We start from the raw sequence: 17,477 nt of genomic DNA, 5'->3' as shown, positions 1-17,477 counted from the left end.
TAGTGTGAATCTTCTGATGCTTACAGCATCATCTATTGGTCAAATTTTTGTCCTCTTTTTTTTATTCCATGACATTTCCCCCTGCATTAACAACATGCTCCTCAAATCTGACTTCAATCTAAGCAGTGGTTCTCTTTTTAAAGCGCTTTGAAACTGGAACTTTAGTTATGGTTACCCTGTACGCACATACATACTGTTTTATATACAGGGTTGTCAAATTGTTTGGAATGCTTTTAAGGGTGTTGCAGGGGAGGCTGTGTTGAGAAATAATTGTCAAGAAAAAATTAGATACATTGGACTTATCAGAGTTATTTAACATTGACATTAGCTAGCCACATCATCCTGCAAGCAAATTCAAGCAGCTTGCCGCACTCAGTATCGCCAAATGTATCCTGCATTTGGTTTCCCCAAACCAAACAAATGTAGACTTTGGTCACTAAGGTTAAATGTATCACTTCCTAAAAAGGCACACTTCAACTGGTAATGAGCATCTGAACAAGTGGTAACTCAAAGAGCCATAGATGTCTGTGCATTACTGCATTTTAGTGCATGCAAGTTGCATGTGACAACCTGATAGGCTAACTTCATGCTAAATATCTTGGAAATGATGCAAAGTATCACGTTTTTTCTTAACAGTTATTTCTCAGAACAACCTCATCTGCAATACCCTTACAAGTTTTCACACTGTTTCTGATGACCTCGTATATACTAACCTTTTCCCTGCATTTTCCTCTGAATATGCATTCAAACCATATGTTTCACAAACCTTCAGTTCCCTTTCACCCCCTCCTCTCTTTTCCCACCTCATCCTACTTCCATCTCTCTGTCCACCTCATCTTCCCATCTCTATCTGTCTATCTCCTCCTCCCCATTCTCTCATTGCTTCATACACTCCTGCCCTCTCTCTTTGTCCATCTGCCCTGCTCCCTCTCTCCGACTGGTTCTTCCTTCCCCTAACCATATCCTCCTCTCCTTCCCTATGTTCATCTCCTCCCCCCTCTCTATATTTTCCACTGGCCCACTACCCCACTACAAAATCCACCTGCCTGCTACATCTTCCCCTCCTCCTCCCTTTCTCTGTACATCTTCTCCTCTCCCTGCTCTGTCCATCCCCTCCTGTCCTCCTCTCTCTACCCATCACCTCCTGCTCTCTCTCTCCATGTCCCTCCCCTCCTGCCCCCTTCTCTCTCTGTCCATCTGTCGTCTGTCCATCTTAGCCTTCCCACTACCTTACCTACACACATGTGACCCCTGCAAAAGGGGACAATAAAGCAGGTCGATGCTACTCTCATAACATGCTTGTCATGCAAGACAGCCTACATGATGAGGTCTATAAAAACCTTTTTTGTCCCTCAGGTGTAGGCTGCCCTGAAAAGCAGGCCAATGAGATGAGCCAGTGCTATTTTCACACTACATACCTGTTGTGCTGAGCACTCTGTATGGGAAAGGCTCAAAAATTCGTTTCTGCCAATGTCTCTGCCCCTATTGGACTATGGGGTTACAATGCTGATCCTTATGATGTTTGCTGTTTTTGTCCCAAATTTGGCTCATATCAATCCAGGGGTTTGGGTGGAGATCCCAGAAATGTGTACATTCATAGCCCCTGCTTTTTATGTAATCTAATTACTGTGGCTTCACCAGCATACATCTTCAACAAAGATATTGCACACATCTTCTTCTTCCCCTCTCCTGGTCCACCTACTCCTTGGCCCCTCCTTGCCCATCTCCTGATCCCCCACTCTCAGACCACATCCACCCCAACATCTGTAAATACCCTACTTGCCCCTCTGTCCATTTCCTTCTTTCACCTCTCTGCCAATCTCCTCCTCAGCTCCTTTCTAGCCATCTCCTCCTCTCCCTCATCTCTCTCCACCTCTTCTCCCCCTCCTGCTGCCCATTTCTTCCTCACCAACTCTGCTCATCTCCTTCTGCCCAATTTCTATGACATTCCTCCTCCCCTTTCATTCTGCTCATCTCCTCTTGCCTCACCTCTCTGACCATTTCTCCCTATTCCCACCCTACTCTCTACTTCTCCCTGTTCATCTCCTCCAGCTGCCTTTCCCTTGCTGTCCTTCTCTCCCTATTCATCTTCTTCACCACACTCTCTGTTCCTCCCCTCCCTCCCTCTGATCTTCACCACATATACACTCTGGACATTTCCTCCTCACTTCTGTGTCCACAAACTTCTTCCCATCTCTCTGCCCATCATTTCCTTTTCCGTCACTTTCTGTCCATCACTTCTTCCTCCCTCTCCCCCTATCCAACTTCCTCCTTCCATCTCTGTCTCTTTGTTGATGTCCTCTTTCCTTTCTCTCTCTCTTCACATCTCCTCCTGCCCCCTCACTTTGGTCATTCCCTCCTCTCTCCATCTTGACCTTCTCCAGCCATATCCATCCACAATTGTAGACCCTGCAAGAAAGGTTGATAAATCAGGCTGATTCTACTCCAACACAAGATGCAGTCTACATGTCAGGAGATGCAAAATTATTTCCTGCACCTGGTGTGTAGGCTTCCCTGAGAAGCATGTCGACAAGACATGCCAATACTATTGCCACACAACACACCCATTGTGCATGGCAACCTATATGTCAGGGGCTGAAAAAAGACACATGCCTGTATCTCTGTAAATGTTTGAGCTAGAGCATTATAAATCACACAGTGCTATGCACATTCCATACTTTTCCTCTTTCTTTCCACATCTTTCTCACCCCTCTCTCTGTTCATTTCCTTCTGCCTCCATGCCTCTTTCCATTGCCCCCACCCCGCCTCCTATCTTTCTTTTCCTGTCCCCCTATCCCCTTTCCCTATCCACTCCTCCCCAGTTCTTGTTATTCATCTCCTCCAGCATTTTTCTGTATCAATCTCTTCCTTCCCATCTATCTGCATACTACTGGTCCCCCCACCCTCTCACTGTTCCTCTCCTCCCTGCCCTATGACCTTCACCTGCAACCCTCTCAGACCATATCCTCCCCCCTCTCTTTCTGTCTATACCTTTCTCCCCAATTCTCCCTGCCCCTCTCCTCCTTCCTATTTCTTTCTGTCCATCTCCTCTTCCCGCCTCACCCTGTCCATCTCCTATTCCCTGCTCTATACCTTTTTCTATATTGTCAACCCACTCTCTCACTAACCATTCCCACCTTCTTCCATCTCTCTGTCCATCCACATGAGGGGCTGGGAAAACAAGTATTTTGTCCCTGACATGTGAGCTTCCCTGCATAGCAGAGCGATAAGGTAAGTCAGTACTGTTCTCACACATTGCACCTGTCATGCAGGGAAGCCTATATGGCAGATGCTTAAACAACATGCATGTCTGTATCCTCATATACATGAAAGCTAGAGCATTATATACCCCCTATGTTGGTGCTGTGGGGGTAAGGGGTTTGTGTCTCAAATTTGGCTCACTTTGGACCAGGAGCCTGGGATAAGTTCCTACACATACATACCTACACACACTCAGCTTTATATTCAAGAAGCAGCAAAATGATCTGACAGTTTTCATTGCCACACAGTTGAGCGAGTAGGAGGTGGTGGTGGTGGTTGGGGGGGGGGGGGGCACATTTCAGACACAACATGTTGACATTTTTAGCAGCCATGGAGCAGTGGCCAGTTGAGCATCGCGCATTTGTTGTCGAGGCATTTTTTAAAAGTAACAATTCCTGTATTGCTGTGCTGCGGCGATTCTGTAGGCATTTTAATTTAGGTCCATGAGGAAAAGTTCTGACACGCAACACAATTATGCTGTGGGTGAGTAGCTTCAGAGCTACTGGTTCAGCATTGAAATGGAATTTGACAGGCCGTCCAAGGTCAGCCCAGATGCCAGAGCATATAGACAGAATAAGAGAAGCTGTGTAAGCCAGTCTTTGGCGGCTGACATGTCAACAAGCTGCTGCTTTGTATATATCTGACCACTCGGTAAGACAAATTTTGTGCTTCAGTCTGCACTTCCATCCATACAAAATGGCTATTGTTCAGCAGTTAAAGCCCAATTATAATGCAAAGCAAAAAGCATTTTCAGAACAATTGACTGATTTGATTACAGCTGAAAAAACTTTCATGATGAGTGATGAGGTGCATTTTCGTCTGGATGGTTATGTAAACAAACAGAACTTTGGCTGAAGAACTGCATGAACGTCCTTTGCATAGTCCTAACGTCACTGTGTGGTGTGGTGTAACAAAAACTTGTCATTGGGCCATACTTCTTTGAAGAGGGGTGGTCAAACTGTTATGGTCAATTCACATTATCCGTTGATGTTACAAAACTTCCTGATCCCTCAATTTCAGAGAAACGCTTAGTGCACAGTAGAATGTGATTCCAGCAGGATGGGGCAACTGCCCACACAGCCAATGAGGTAACAGACATTTTGAAAAGTAAGTTTCGTGGCCGAGTAACCTCTTGTTTTGGGGATATTGCATGGCCAGCATGCTCTCCTGATCTAAGCGTTTGTGATTTTTTCTTGTGGGATTTCTTGAAATCAAGATTATACACAAACAAGCCCCATACATTGGGCGAACTTAAGGTGGCCATAACTCAAGAAATAGCCAACCTGCCTCTGCGATGTTAGGGAAGGTGTTCGACAGTTTTGGTGTGAGACTGGAAAAGTGCTTCATCACAGAAGGGTACCATTTGAAGGTCGTCATCTTCAGGTCTTAAACTGATGAAATCCGTTGTTCCAATGTTATTTTCTTTAATTTCCATTAACACCATTCTATAATAACCAATAAAACATATTTATCTCTCTTAACATTTGTGTTATTTGTACTTAAAAACCGTCAAATCTTTTTGCCGCTCCCTGTACATACTAGCAGAAAACCCTGGCATTGTCCAGGTATTTATTTATAGCTGTACATCTCTGTCCATACCGCACAGCATTAGCCTTTATGCTTAACGTTTATGACATCATATCTCCTGGACTATGTGTTACACAATGACACAATTTTGTAGGCATATTAAGCGACATAAGTGGTGACTACCTGCAAAATGTACTGCAAAATGTAGTAGCAATGAAGTAATAAATGTAAATGTCATGTACAATGCAGCAGTTCTTCATGCATCTCAGTATTTATGACGTCATTTTCATCCATACCCTCACCCCTTTGATAGGTAGGTGTTTCTCACCCCAACAGCTTTTGTTGCCTGACAGTAAGGTAAATAAGTATGAAGTTCTGTTGAAATTGGTCCAGTAGTTTAGGAGAAGAAGTGGAGCATACATACAAATGCAAGCACATACATTCGTTTTTGTACTGTGTATGGATATAGAGCATACTTTTCCCAGCAACTTTGCTAGCATACACATTTGACACTCATATTGCACACATCTCCTTCCCCCTCTATCTCTGTCTACCTCCCACTTCTGTCTATCCATCTCCTCTGCCTTTCAACCTCTGTTTCTCCATCTGCCCTCCCCCTTTCCTTGTCAATGTCCCTTGCTCCATCTGTTTGACTGTTCTGATCATATCTTCCTCCCTCACTCCATATCCTCCTCCCTCCACTGCCTGCCCATCACTTCCTCACCTCCCTATCTGTCCATCTCACCCTCCCAATTCTCTCTGTTCATCCCTCTCCCCTCTTTCTCTCCATCTCCTCCACCATCTTCCACTGTCTATCTCGTCCTCTTCTCTCTCTGTCCATCTTCTCCACCTCCTCTCTCTCTCTTTGTTCATCTGATCCTTCACTCCCTCTATGTCTCTACAACCCTTCCTGCCCCCTCTCGCCCTACCCATCCCCTTCTGCCCCTTCTCTTCCTATCCATCCCCTCCTGCCCCCCTCTTTCTCTATCTCCTCTTCTATCCATCTCAACCTTCCCCAAAGCAAACCTATCTGCACATGCAGCCCCTGCAAAAGAGGCCAATACAGCAGGCTGCTATAACTCCCACAACACACCTCTCGTGCAGCACAGTCTATATTGAAAATCTTTTTTTCCCCTTGTGGTATAGGCTGCCATACAAAGTAGGTTGATAAAGCAGGCCGATACTACTCCAACGCAGCACGCCTGTTGTGCTCGACAGCCTACACGTTGGAGGTAAGAAAACCATTTCTTTTCCCTATTGTGTAGGCTGTTCTGCACAGCAGATCGATATTCTCTCACACAGCACACTTGTCATGAAGGGCAGCATATACAGCATGGGCTAAAAAACCACACATCGCTGTAGCTCCACAAATAGTAAAAAGATTATAAGCACCTTATGTTGGTTCTCACCAGGCAACTAGTTTGTGTGTAAAATGTGGACTGTTCCAGTCCAGGTGTTCTTACACATACATACACATCCTCAACTTTATACATTTTGATCGATGTACCAGCCTTTCCCCATGGCTTCATCTGTATGCAAGTTTGACACATATTGCACACATCTCCTCTTCCCTCACTCTTCTCATCTCCTCCAAACCCACTCTCTCACCATCTCTTTCTTCTACATCTCTCTGTCAATGCCTTTCTCCTCCCTCTGTCAATCTCCTCTTAGACCCCCCCTCTCTGACCCATCTACACCTAATTCCCCTCTGCCCCATGTCCTCCTCAAACCCTCTCTGAAAAACACCTTCTGCCCCCTCTCTGTACCCATCCCCTCCTGCCCTCTTCCCTCTGTCTATCTCAACCTTCCTCCTCTCTCTCTGTCCATCTCCTCTTCCCTCCCGTCACTGTTTGTCTACTGCTCCACCCCAATCACTCACTATCCATCTCCTCTAACTTCTATCTGTCTGGATCCCTCCCCGCTCTCTGTATAACCTATATTATAGGGGCTGTGAACCCATTGCATGCAATTAATCTATAGCCTTCACAGCAAGGCAGGAAGGTAGGTTAGGCTGATCCTATTGCCACACCTGTTGTGCAGGGCACCCTATATAGCAGGGGCTGGACAAACACGTTCTTGCCCATATCTTTGCTCCTATTGGATCTAGAAGGTTATAAACTCCACAGTGCTGATACTTACAAGACCTGCTGTTTCTGTTCCAAATTTGGTTGTAATTGATCCACGGGTTTGGCAGGAGATACCAGACATACACTCTGCTTTATACATACAGAGAGGAGAAATAAATAAATAAAGATATAGACTAGCTTGATACCTGCAGCTCTGCCTACATATGCATTTGTTACATATAATGAGCACCTCTCTTTCTCTCCCCCTCGTCTTGGCCCACATCCTCCTCTGACCATACCTGTCTCTCCTCTTCCTGTCCATACACCTCTCTCCTTTCTCCATCTATCGCTTTCTCACCCAATTTCTGTTCATCTCATCCTCACTCACCTCTCTGTCCATCTCTCCCTCCCTATCTCTCTACCCATCTACTCCTCCTGCCTCTCTATCTGCCCATCTCCCCCTCCTTCCCCTCTCTCTCTCTCTCTCCACAATCTCTTGCCCCACCTTTCCATCTTCTCCTGCTTCACTCCCCATATCCATCTCCTCCTCCACATTCTTCCTACTCACCTTCTTCCTGCCTCTCTGTTCCTATCCCCTTCCCCTTGTCTCTAATGATTTCCCCTCTTGCCATCTATATCCTCCCTATCTACCTGTTCTCCTCCTGCCCCTGTTTTCTGACCATCCCCTGTTACCCTCTTCTCTTTGGCCAACTCTTTCAGCCCCCCTATCTGTCCACCCCCTCCGGCTCTCTCTCTGCCTATCATCTCATTCTCCTCTCCTCTCTGTCCATTCCATCCTGTATTCATCCCCAGCCTTACCATAATAGAGCAATAGGTTACTTACTACTCCAACACAACGTGTCTGTCATACAGGGCAACCTACACGTATCTGTCATACAGGGCAACCTACACGTATGGCACTGGAAAAAACATGTTTATGCCACATCTTCGCTGCCATTGGAGCTAGGAGGTTATAAACACCAGAGGGCTGATACTCTCGAAACTTCTGTTTGTGTGCTAAATTTGGCTGAAATAGGTCAGAGGTTTGGGAGAACACACTGGACATACATACTTACACTCTGCATTATGGACATAGATTAGACTTTTCTTGGTAGCCTGACCCACATACACATTCTATACTTAAATTGGATGCAACTCATCAACACACTCACTCAGTCCACCTCTTTCCCTCCCTGGCTCTCTATGCCAGAGATGTGGAGAGTTTATTTAGTCCAATCTGTAACTATAAATGAATGTAATTTGAACTGTCTTTATAGCACCATATCCTCTGCCTCCTCCCTCCTGTGTCATCTCCCCATCCACTGTCTCTCCATCTATGTCCACATCTCCACAGCTCTGTGTCCATATCCCCTCTATTGGTCCATCTCATCCTCCCTCTCTCTAAGACTATCCATCCTCATCCCTCTTGGTCCATTCCTTTACCTTCTCTCTCTTTCCATCTCCTCCTCCCCCTCTCTTTCTCTCCACCTCTTCCTCCCCCAGCTCTAATCATTCCCCTTTCTCCACTCTGTCTGCCAGTATCCTCCTACCCAGTCTCTCAGGCCAACTTCCCCTTCTCCATCCCCCAGCCCATCTCTTTGTCTTGTCTGTCTCTCTCTCCCTCTCCAACTATCTATCCTGCCACTCTGTCTGTCTATCTTCTCCTGCTCCCTCTCTCTGTCCACGTCATCCTCTGCCTGTTATCTCTGCACCTCCTTCCCCACCTCTCTTTGTCTCTGCATCTCCTCCTGTGTCCAAGTCCTATACCTACCTCTCCATCTGTCCATCTCCTCCTCCCCTATTTCTTTGTCTGTCTCCTCCCCCCCCCCCCAATTCTCTACCCATCTCATCCATCCCCTCTCACTAACTATCTCCTACTCCCCCCCTCTCTACAGTCAGACATGCCCAAATTTGGTTGAAACTGATCTAGTGTTTTAGGAGGAGATGTTGGACATACACACATATACATATATCCACTTTTTATGTATATACTAGCTTCTTCCCGTGGCTCTGTCAATTATGTGTTCGTCACTCTGTCCACCTCTGTGCAGGAGTTATAGAGTGTTTATTTATTCCAGTATGTAATTGTAAAGTAAATAATGGTAACTGTCTTTGCAGTGACATATCAACAAAATGGTGCTGTGTTTACAGCTATTATTTTGAATTTTTTCGTTGATAGGGCTTCACAGGTGAAAACCATCTGAAGCATTTCTAACTACATCGACTTTCCTCACACTGTGGAAGTATTGTCGCCACAGTGTATGTATTGATGGTTCATTTAATACCTATACCAGATGTCTATATCATTTTCCTTCTTTTCCCTGTCTCTTCCCATCTCCATCTCCATTGTCCCTCTGTCTGATTCCTCCTCCTCAATTTTCTGTGTACATCTCCCCTATCTCTGTCCATCTGATCTGCTCCCTCTCAATGAGCATATCACCTCACCCCTCTCTGTCCATTTACTCTCCTTTCTTTGTGCCGATCTCCTCTTCCGTCTCTTAATCCACCTCATCCACCCTCTATCTCTGACAGTCCTCTCTCCATCTAATCCTCCTCACTATATACCCCAATCTCTCAGGTCAGATTCCTTTCACCCTCTCTCAGTTCATTTCCTCTAACCCCAATCTCTGACAATTCTATCCTGGCCCTCTATCTGTCCACCGTCTCCTCCCTCTCACTCACTGTCTGTCTCTTCCTCCCATCTCTATCCATTCATCTCCTTCTCCACCCTCCCTCTCTGCCCATCTTCTCCAAACTCTCTCTGTATCTCTAGTTCCTCCTTCCTTCTCTATCAGTCCACCTCTTCTCATCTGTCTGTGCCAGTCTCTTCTCACCTCCTGTGCATCTCATCCTACCCCCTTTCTCCGTTCCCATATCCTCCTCCCCCTCTCTCTACATTCATCTCCTACTCCCACCTCTCTGTCTGTCCATCTTCCCATTCTCCTTTCTCTCCACCTCATTTTCCCACTTCTGACTACCCATCTCCTGCTCCCCCTCTGCTCAGTTGTGCCCATCTGCAGGTGTAGCCATTGCAATGCATGCAGATACTACCCACACAAAATCCTGTCATGCAGAGAAGCCTAGATAACAGCAGTTGGAAGCCCCTTTTCAGCCACATCTATGCTCCTGTGGGAGCTATGAGGTTCTAATTCCCCCCAGTGCTGCTTCCCAGACAGCAAGCGGTACGTGTCAAGGGTACCCATGTGCAAGGAGGGGAACTAGATCTGTCGTACTTTTATTATTTTGGAATATGTATAGTGATTTGCATGTAGCTGTAAAAAAAAGTAATTTTCTGACGCTGTTAAAAACCTGTGTAATACTGACTTTTAATCATTTTCTTGAAAAAATACACCTGGTAACACTATATTTGGGGGGAGGGGGCGGTCCCCTTGCCCTGGAGCATGGGCGCCCTTGGTATGTGTATCGAACTGAGCCAGTGGTTTAGGAGGAAATGCTGGACACGTACACATAGACATACGCTGGGTGTCCAGCGAAGCAGTCCCAAATTTCAAAATCAAAAATCTCGCAAACTAAGATTGCAGTGGTATGTTGCAAGCCATCATCATCTCACTCAAGTCCTTGAAGAGTGATTAAAAGGTTGATGGTGGTCTGTTCGAATGAAGTGTTTGTCTGCCGTCATTTTCAGCACTTCTTTTCACATAATTGCTGTGTTTGGTTGTATTACAGTGATACACATTAAAGCGGTTTTCTACGCTAACTTCACATAATTTACAAATAATATTTCCGCGTCAGTGCTGAACTTCTCTCCAAAACCATGAAGAAAACCTCGCAACTTCTTGCTGGTGGAGGTCTCTATTTTCGTTATGTTGAACCTGATTGAGACTGTATTCATACTGAATACAGTGGCCCCATGACACCGGATGCCACATTTGTTGAGTTCGAGAGCGTTTTGTCGACTCCGCGCAACAATGTATTGCGTCAACAAACCGACTAATGTGTTACGCTGCTGGTAAATAAAGCTTTGTAGCAATGTTGTGCTTGCTTGTGACACTATCACCTGAAACATTGTCGTGTTTGTAGCCTAGTGTCCTAAAAAAATACGATAAAGATGAGCATTTTTATGTGCGTCTATTAAACAGCATTTCCGTCGTCGAAAAGAGTAGTTTTAAATATTGAAGCACTGCTTATGTCATTAATCTATAAACATAGTTATTTTAATGGAAGCTAAGCTTAACTGACTAAAACCGGTATTTCATCAGAAAAATCGTGAGGATGTAATAAACATAAAAGATACGGCACTGGTGGAGAACTAAGTTCTAGGATGAACAAAGTAGGTTCAAAACATAGATACAATGTTCATTGTTCCGTGTAAATGTAAATGCAGTATTCCTTCCACGATGGATTTTTTGTTTCTGACTTTTTTCCTTTTTTTCTAACGAAAACCAAATAAACTTACCGCGAGGCTTCCAAGATTGTTGGAAGCAATCCAATGACGCAATCACAGTCTGGTCCTTAAGAAATGCTTCTATCAAATCATTTTTCCGATACGTTTGAAATGGCTGATTGAAGCAGTAGGTCTGAAATCTGAGATTGTCTTTCATTGACCTGCAGAAATACGAGAGAAATGTAATGTTTTGTATCAAAAACAATTAATGTCCAACCTCGCATTTACCAACCATTTCATTAACAGTTCGGCTACGTCTTTCTTTTTAAAAGTATTGAACTCTCGGTTCGGCACGTATATGAAAGTGTAAGTATCCTCCATGATTCTTAGGAGAATCTGATGCCTAGCAACGAAATATTAGCCGGCTCTTTCGACCTGTTGGATATTTTAGTTTTGGTCTGGCCAAAGCCGTACTACTGATGAGAGAACGTACACATTTGTACCTTCAATATGGTAATTTAATGAGTTATAGCACGAATACTCCTATTCACTATATATGCTTGTAATTCGCTAAGAGTAGTATGATAAGTTTTTAATATCCTTGACACCAGAGATCACCGATCGCAGCTGACCGGCTTGATCGAAGGAAGCGGCTTGTGTGTAAACAACAGCTGTGTTGTGTTGTTGACGTACGTCTGTGACACGTTTATGAACTTCAACCTGAGACAACCATGTCCCCATCAATACGCCAGCGTAATCATGCCCATAGTCGCAAGGATATTAAAAAAATAAGTGGACGAAAATCATCAGGAAATTCCAGGTCTTTGAGTAAACGAACTTCTTACACTGTAAAACTTATGAATGAAAGTCGTGAAATTGAACTTTTGTGTTTTAGGCGAGAAGAATATAATCCTGCGCCAAGTCCGTCTGATATGGGTATTGTGTATCCAAGTGGCGAAACCGCATTTAAGGCACTACTTTCTGCAAGATTTTGTGCAGCAATTTGGAGCCACATTTCTGACTGCGACGAAACATACAACTACTGGGAACCAGTGAGTGATAAACTGTTTCAAGATGCTAAGAATTTGCGTACAGCAAAGCCATGATTTACGCACGAGTTACCGTTTTAGGTACCGGTAATACAAGGCAGCCAGCCAAGTCATTCGAAGTAGTAGTATTTGTAGTAGTAAATAGTAGTAGTTGTTGCTGTTGCACTGACAGTTCCCTGATATTACTTTACGTCCACCGATTTGGTAATAACTTCGTTGCCATTTGTGAAATACGTTTTATCAGTTCCTTATTCCTTGCAGTTCTTTCCTTTAATTACTGTGTTTTCGTGACGAATGACAATTTCCCAAACTGTAGTACAGCCAGAGTTTCCGGGTGGTTCAGTTGTGTGGTAAATAATTTCCAGGCAGCAACCCTTAGGCGTATAGTTTCTCATAATATTGACACCGTCTGTCTTGCCATGTTTCCAACTCCTTTTTCAAACACTAAACTAAAAGTATAAACCCTTACAGCAGTGATGACTATTATAATCATTCATAGTTTATGTTATCAAGTGGTACTAGGACCTATTTTCTAATAGATGGCTCAACAGGCCAGTTAACTGCTAGAGCATATTTAAAGACCTGAAAGCCTCATACCAACCATTTTATAAAAGTTTTGAAACTGCAATTTCTGATAAATTTGACGGGTATGCTAGAATAGTATAGCTTTTGACAGTAGTGATCATTGCCCCCAAACATTATGAACTATGAATAATTGATCATGTAGAAATTTCCTGGAAGATTCATCCTGGAAATTGATTATGCTGGGTACAAACTCAACTGACAAGCTATGTTTTTCAGTATGAATGTTACTGCATTTCATTTTTTGATATGACCTTTCAGTCAGTAAGGATTGCCTGCAAATCTAAAGGATTGAGGTTTGATCCCAAGGTGTTATTATTTGTTTTGGATTAATTTCATTTCAACCTTGGACAAGTTTTTGCTAGTTAAAAAAATACATAACAACATTTTCCAAGTTCTATTTTAACAGTAGCTGACACTGTAATTGATAATATGAGGTAGTTTGTCTGGGATATGGACCAAGTACTGTAGACTTAACATACTGATGGAGTAGCCAGTATAAATATTAGCTGCTTCAGCCTCATTGCATCATCTGTCTGCGTACATGGTGATAACTTGTTCTATGTCCAAATATTCCAGTCATTCCCATCAGAACTTTTCCTCTGCAATAAAAACAGGTAAAAAGCAAAGAATCAAACATTCTGGGTGATGAATTATTTACTTTTTATTCTCATTAGCAAATTTACATCACCAAATGTTCTGGAGGTCTTGTCAGTAGTTTATAAAGACATGGAGAACTTTTCTTTTGTGGTTTGTGAACATATCTCTTGCAAAGCTCTTCCCTTCTGCACCACTGCTACTGAATTCCTATGAAGAAACAATCTGAATTCTATTATTTTATTATCTTCCAGGGCTTTGAGTGCACTTTATCATAGCCTGAAGTGAAAAATATCATTCACAAGACTCTTCTTTTAAGACTGCATCACTTATCTTCAAAGTCATTACCATTACCGCACCCATTTTATAGCCTTGTAGCTCCCTTCCAAACACCACCCTCTTGCCCTCACTTGGTACTGTTTGTGCATTCATTCACCTGCCACACCTTCTCAACATTTCCATGTGTTACGGAACCATAGGGTTTAACCTCCTCCCTCAGCTTTTCTGCTTTTGATCATCCTTACATTTTTAAATCGGCATCAGCTGTGCATGCCTGTGACTATGTAAAACCTCTTTTTCTGAAGAAGAGAAAGTTTACTGTGTGGAGATCAAATGTAGTTGGGCTGCTCATGTACGCTGCATATGGCATGGTAAGTCATTGTATGCAACCCTCTAGATGAAATGTATTACTAATCTCACTGCTAAATGACAATATTTAACTAAGTTCACCACCTGCGCGTGATTAATATGAGAACTGTCATATTCATCACAAGCTCTGAGATTTGAAAGCACTCAGGACTGGACCGAGGCTTCTGTGAGCAGAATTCTGTCTAGGTTTAGCAGTGGTCACATATCTTGCCAAACTCTTCATGTAATTCATGTACTGGCAGGCTAGTGAACCAAGGGTGCTGATGTCAGAGGACCAATTACCATCTACGAGTTCCCAGAATGCTGGTATTTTACTCCAGGTGAAAGAATATTGGGAGTACAGGACTGAGAAAACAGAAAACTAGGCCAGTGGCTGTAGGTTGTGGGACACGCCCATCTTCCTCTACACCTGCAAGCAAGTGTACAGAATTTGCCTATATAGAAAGTGACATGGACTTAAAAAATCCAATTTTTATTTGTGACAATAAATTACTGATAATGAAGGAATCTCAGCCAAAATAGCAAGATATATTTCAAAATAAAATGAACATGCCATGGCAGTCATTACCATCACTGCACCAATATGCACACATTCCAATACAGAGTTATACAACCTATGCAAAGAGTTACAGAAACTGATTAGATGTCAATAAATCCCCCTAAAAGATGATATCAGGGAATTTCAGTGTGGAAATAAGAGAAAAGACAAAGAATGTTTTTTATTTGGAAACTTTGTACATAGTAGCAGAAATCACATGTTAGTAGATTTTGCCAAGAAGAAATATGCTTGTTGTCAACACATTCTTCTAGAAATAAATAAACAGAATAGTGTTTTAGAATGGACTGAGTGTGACTAAAACTGTATTTATCTGTTTTAGCAAACAATAAAGAACTTGTACAGGTGTGTTGGACAAAAAACACTTAAGAATGGGAACTGATCATAGACTCTCAAGATGTAGAGTGAAGTTAGATGTAAATCTGAGAAGAAACAGGCTCATTAAGTAGGAGATAAGAACTGAAAATTATGTGGATAAGATTTAAGAATAGGGATATATGCCAGAATAAATTACACTGCAAGTTCAGTACCTGGATCCCAGATGCAGACAGAAATGCCAATGATTTAATAAATGAACATATTCAAAGCGCAAAAGGTTCTACTGGCACAAAGAATTTAAACGGAAAGGAAATATCATTTGGAATAAAGAAATTATTGCACAGTAGGTGCAAGTTACAAGCAAGCAATAAGAGGAACATGATTCTTGGAAGTAATGAAATTCTGGAAGTAATGCCAGATTAGGTGTGTAAAGTCAGTTTAGCTGTGCAAAAAGACAAAAGACAAATTGATGATGATGTTCCAATAAAAATAATTAAAACTAGAAGAAAAGTAATCCAAAATAAATGTCCCAAATTATTTGCAGAATTCTGCAGGGGAAGACAGTTCTGCAGAACTGGAACCATGCTGGAATTATTCTCCTTTTCAAGAAAATCAGGAGACATTAACAAAATCTGTTCTAATGGTCTTCAGAAACATGGCACTGATTCAACCTAGTATCCTCATTAGTATCATCATAATCTGTTAATCATCACTATTGGATTAAGGCCATCACTAGACTTTTACATGCCTTATGGTCTCCAGCTGTACGCATTCAAATTATTCTCATCATATCTAATAATGTCGTCCACCTATTTTTCAATATGTTGTCACCATGATCTTCTTTTTATTTCTCGGCATCCAGTAAAGAATTTCTACGGTTCATCTGCCAAACATTTACTTAGTTAAATGCCCTGCCCATTTAATTACAGTCATAATTACTACTTCAACTCCAGTAATCAGTTTGCTTTTTTCATTTGTATGTTAGTAATTTCGAATATGCATTCTATTATTCACTTAGAAGCCCTAATTTTTAAAATACTGATTTCATGTTTAAAGCTCCTGTTGCACTGCCATAAAACAAAATGAGTAATACACATTGATATGAAACTTTTCTTTTGAGGTAAACCAGAAGCTTAGTTTTGTAAGCTACAACTTACTTGGTTTATCAGAAGCACAAAAGACAATTTCAGTTCTAGTCTTTCTGTTGCTGTCCGTCCATTCAACTACCCTAAATACGAAAAAATATTTTTCCGGTACTATTTTCTTTTCAGTATGTCGGTTATACATTGATTCAATCTTATTCATTTAAGTTTTCCCACTTGTAGCTAAAGTTTTCTGCGTTATGGGCAAGTAGCACAATTTCATCAGCAAAATGAGAGTGGTTCAGGTATGCCCCATTTGGTCATTGTTTCCCCATTTTAGGAATCTAAAAATTTCCTCTAGGAGTTCTGACATTACTTTTGGTTATATGGGATCTCCTTGAAAGAGTTCTCTTTCAATTTTGAGTTTCTCACTATCATGATGAAGTTTAATGAGACTTTACCATTGATACATGTATCCTTCAATACATTAACATTCTGAAGAATATATTTGCCACATCTTCAGTATATTAACATATAGTTTGTATAAGTGCCAGACTACAAATCAAAAGCTCAGTGGTTTAAATCTTACTGCAGTCGAAACTAAATTTTGTTCTGTAATTATTTTTATTATCTCTGAAAATGATCTGTGGAATCTGAAAAATTCCAAGTTGCACCATGCATCAGAGTCTATATTAAACTGTAAGTCCTATCCCTATTACTGACTGGGTAAATCAGTTTTTGTGTGTGTGTGTGTGTGTGTGTGTGTGTGTGTGTGTGTGTGAGTGAGTGAGTGAGTGAGTGAGTGAGTGAGAGAGAGAGAGAGAGAGAGAGAGAGAGAGAGAGAGAGATCATGATCAGTTAGGTCAAATCCAAGCGTGCGAAACTTTGTCGCTGATAATTTTTTTCTTTTTCAGAGCCACTACCTCCTATTTGGGAAAGGATTTCAAACCTGGGAGTATAGTCCAAACTATGCTCTCCGCTCATACATGTATCTTCTCCTCCATGTGGTACCTGCATGGCTGTACCATCGTTTACTGCAGCCAAATAGGCTCTTGATCTTTTACTTCACAAGATGCCTTTTGGGACTCTTGTGTGCCTTTTGTGAAGTTTACTTTTACAAGTAAGATATTTTTGTATGTTGGTGAATATAGAAGTATTAATAATGATAACATTGCTGAAATAGGCAATTCAGGTTGCAGTTTATTTGTGTGATTTATGAATAGCAGCAGGCAAATACAGCAGGTATGTACAATGTAGCTTTGTATGTTAAACTGTAGATTTCAATTTTGTGATTATATTTAAAAAGCTGAAATTAAAGAGAAGATGAATGAAAATCTCAGAAATGGCTGAGCAGAGAATAGGTTGTTAAGAAAATATGTGATAAGTGGTGCTAGATGTTTCTGAAGAATAGGCAATATATACAACATGTGAAAGGAATAGATAATG

At 42.1% G+C, this 17,477-nt stretch overlaps 2 protein-coding genes across 5 annotated transcripts in view; one reads left to right on the top strand and one right to left on the bottom strand.

Moving 5' to 3' along the window:
• The window catches only part of LOC126161921 (cilia- and flagella-associated protein 300-like), a 144,165-nt gene extending 132,448 nt beyond the window's left edge, over nt 1-11,717 (bottom strand). For all 4 annotated transcript variants that reach the window (XM_049918091.1, XM_049918089.1, XM_049918093.1 and 1 more), the window contains exons 1-2: nt 11,492-11,717; nt 11,272-11,420 (exon numbers count right to left, since the gene is read on the bottom strand). In XM_049918091.1, coding sequence (XP_049774048.1) covers nt 11,272-11,420; nt 11,492-11,580 — 238 coding nt within the window. In that variant the 5' untranslated portion in view covers nt 11,581-11,717. The remainder of the gene's footprint in view (nt 1-11,271; nt 11,421-11,491) is intronic.
• A 94-nt stretch (nt 11,718-11,811) lies between these two features.
• Nucleotides 11,812-17,477, top strand: part of LOC126161918 (alpha-1,2-mannosyltransferase ALG9) — a 117,800-nt gene continuing 112,134 nt past the window's right edge. Inside the window, exons 1-3 of the mRNA XM_049918087.1 lie at nt 11,812-12,019; nt 12,095-12,251; nt 16,946-17,151. Of these exons, the coding sequence (XP_049774044.1) occupies nt 11,931-12,019; nt 12,095-12,251; nt 16,946-17,151 (452 nt within the window). The 5' untranslated portion in view covers nt 11,812-11,930. The remainder of the gene's footprint in view (nt 12,020-12,094; nt 12,252-16,945; nt 17,152-17,477) is intronic.

The sequence above is a fragment of the Schistocerca cancellata genome, chromosome 2, assembly GCF_023864275.1.
Source record: "Schistocerca cancellata isolate TAMUIC-IGC-003103 chromosome 2, iqSchCanc2.1, whole genome shotgun sequence".
In the NCBI taxonomy this organism is placed as follows: Eukaryota; Metazoa; Arthropoda; class Insecta; order Orthoptera; family Acrididae; genus Schistocerca; species Schistocerca cancellata.
This window is presented reverse-complemented; position numbering and strand designations above follow the sequence as displayed.